This window comes from Nematolebias whitei, chromosome 1, assembly GCF_014905685.2.
Source record: "Nematolebias whitei isolate Nwh7 chromosome 1, NemWhi1, whole genome shotgun sequence".
NCBI classification, from domain to species: domain Eukaryota; kingdom Metazoa; phylum Chordata; class Actinopteri; order Cyprinodontiformes; family Rivulidae; genus Nematolebias; species Nematolebias whitei.
This window is the reverse complement of record NC_056498.1, coordinates 15,602,581-15,605,263: the sequence shown is the minus strand read 5'-3', so window position 1 is coordinate 15,605,263 and position 2,683 is coordinate 15,602,581. Positions and strand designations below refer to the sequence as shown.

General features: G+C 40.1%; 1 protein-coding gene across 1 annotated transcript in view; it reads right to left on the bottom strand.

The window, feature by feature from the left end:
• The window catches only part of si:ch211-63p21.8 (kelch-like protein 33), a 3,510-nt gene extending 1,984 nt beyond the window's left edge, over positions 1 to 1,526 (bottom strand). Inside the window, exons 1-2 of the mRNA XM_037682537.1 lie at positions 585 to 1,526; positions 52 to 502 (exon numbers count right to left, since the gene is read on the bottom strand). Of these exons, the coding sequence (XP_037538465.1) occupies positions 52 to 502; positions 585 to 1,380 (1,247 nt within the window). The 5' untranslated portion in view covers positions 1,381 to 1,526. The remainder of the gene's footprint in view (positions 1 to 51; positions 503 to 584) is intronic.
• Between the last annotated feature and the right edge of the window lie 1,157 nt (positions 1,527 to 2,683).

Below are 2,683 nucleotides of genomic sequence, written 5' to 3'. Positions count from 1 at the left end.
GAGTACTCCCACACACAAACACCCACACACACACACAACCCCAATAGAAATACAGCCAACTCGGAAGGCACACATAGATTGTCACAGCTAAGAAAGTCTAAAAGCCTCTCCGCTGATAGGTCCTGAAACTTTGCTGTGGCTGACACTTCCCTGAAATTTCTTAGTACAAAGTCAGTGGCTTCCTCAAGGAGTTCTGACATCCCATAAGCTTCAGCAAAAGATGCTACATCCAAGCAGGAGTCTGTCTGCATTTCATCACGCATAAAGTTTAGGCAAATCAAGAGTGCAGGCTGGAACTGAAGCTGGAGAGCAGTGCAAGTTATCTCAAAAACGGAGTCCCAGCTGAGAAGAAGAGTTCCACTGTAGGAGCAACTTATTAGAGCCTCTAAATCAGGAGCTGACAGGAAGGGAAGGGCAATCCAGGTCTGATGGGATTCTCTCATTCCACAAGTAAACATTCCTCTGAAGTACTCACTGCATGCTGCCAGGATAACTCTGTGGACTGGAGACAAGTAAAGCTTACAATTTATTATTCATAAAAACACTTAAAAATTACGTCATAAAATCAAACCATGCCAACTAACCATGGAATTGATTTCCATCCACATCCAAAGTTACATCAAATCCAACTTTGTCTGCCCACAGTTGTTCAATGGACTGAAGAGTAGACCTCAAATGTTCTTCTGCAGAGACTGTTGGCTGCTCCTGTTTTGTGAAGGTTTTGTTGCAGAGATCCACCAGTCGTGGGACCTCCAACACTTGAGCTGCAGTCTTGATTTGGGTAATGGTGTCTTTGTTTAAAGATGACACATTTCCACTGTAAGCAAACTCAATAACTGCCTTAAGTCCAATACGGTCAACTTCAGTCCCCATGCTTACTGACCATGTGACTGTTTCCATGTGAGTATCATTTGATTGCTTACTACTTTCTTCCTTCAGTCTCTCCAGAATAAATGTACTGACAGCGGCCAGGACAACTGAGTGAACATGAAAACTGCTTCCATTGTCAGTAGTCAAAGTCAGATCAGTAAGAAGAGAAGAATCATAGAAATATTTCAGAGTCACAAACATGTTTTCTGAAAATGTTTTGCTGCAGCAAGTGTGAACATTATAACCTTCTTCCCCAAAAGCCCCATCATCCATAAGCCCCCTGGTTACTTGGTGACTAGTACCACTCATTCTGACTTCTGATACCTCATTGTTAGTCCACTCATTAATCAGACCCATCCTGGAATCATTGTAAGCAACAATCTTTCTCAGCTCACGATTGTCTTGTTCCATCCCTTCTCCACCTTCTTCAAACACTTTTTTCTTCCTGTCTTTTTCCTTCCTCCATTGTTCTTCCCATTCCATTGGAAGGTAGCGTTGGGTGAACTCCATGTCAGTGATGATGCTCTCCTTTTGTTACAAATACCTTTGTTTTCTGTGGTATTTACAGTTACCACTGATATCTAATAAAAAAAAACGTGTTTTGTGATTTTATCGAAGGCTTTCTCATCCACTCCTCTCAAACTTCCCTTCTGCTCTATTCCTCTGTCTCTCCCTGGACTCAAGTTAGCAACATAAACAAGTGACTATTAATAGTTACTGGGTCAGAAAGATTCTGTTTCAAGAGTCTCTGGTCATCAGCCGCATTGAGGCACTATTAGAGAAAACATAGACTTTAGAGTTAAAATTTGGGTCAGTAATAAGGAGCAAAGCGAGCATTTTAATTGTATTAAACTTTGACACTAATAAAGGTTTAAACCCAAAACAAAGCTGAAGGATTCTGAGGACTTCTGTGTGAAGCTGCTCTGATAATAGTGTACTTTTTAATTTGTAGGAGAAGATTGTTGTTGACAGAATACTTTTGTATAATCTACCTGGATTATTGAGCATGCATCAGGTTGTAAATCAGTAAAATGAAGGTGGAGTGGCTGAAGAAGTCCTTTTGATCAAAGATGTTTCAACAAAGAAGAATCCATCCAGAAGACCTGACTCAACCTTGATAGACTTTTACATAATATTTTAACTTTACAAGCGTTTGATATGTTCTAAACATTTGCACTTAGTTTAATCTCAATTTACCATGCATGCTTGCATTATGCCCTCAAAACAAAATATAGCTTTTAACTCCAATAAATTTAAATTTCTCCATTATGGAAATGGAAATATCAATATCATGATGTTGAATGGACCATCAACTGTTGTATTTTGTCATTAGAAAAACAAAACCATGGTGGAAAGTTGTAAACATAAACAATAATTTTACTATTACTCTATAAAAACAAGTTAAAATGTTTATGTTGCTCAGACAAGTAAGTGAATGGTCATTTCAAACTGTCCAGTGACATTAAACACATGGAAATTCATCCAATCATCCATCTATCCATCCATCCATCCATCCATCCATCCATCCATCCATCATCCATCCATCCATCTATCCATCCATCCATCCATACATACATACATACATACATCTATCCATCCATCCATCCATCCATCCATCCATCCATCCATCCATCCATCCATCCATCCATCCATCCATCCATCCACCCACCCCTTGCATCTGTCCATCCATCCATCCATCCATCCATCCATCCATCCATCCATCCATCCATCCATCCATCCACCCACCCCTTGCATCTGTCCATCCATCCATCCATCCATCCATCCATCCATCCATCCATCCATCCATCCATCC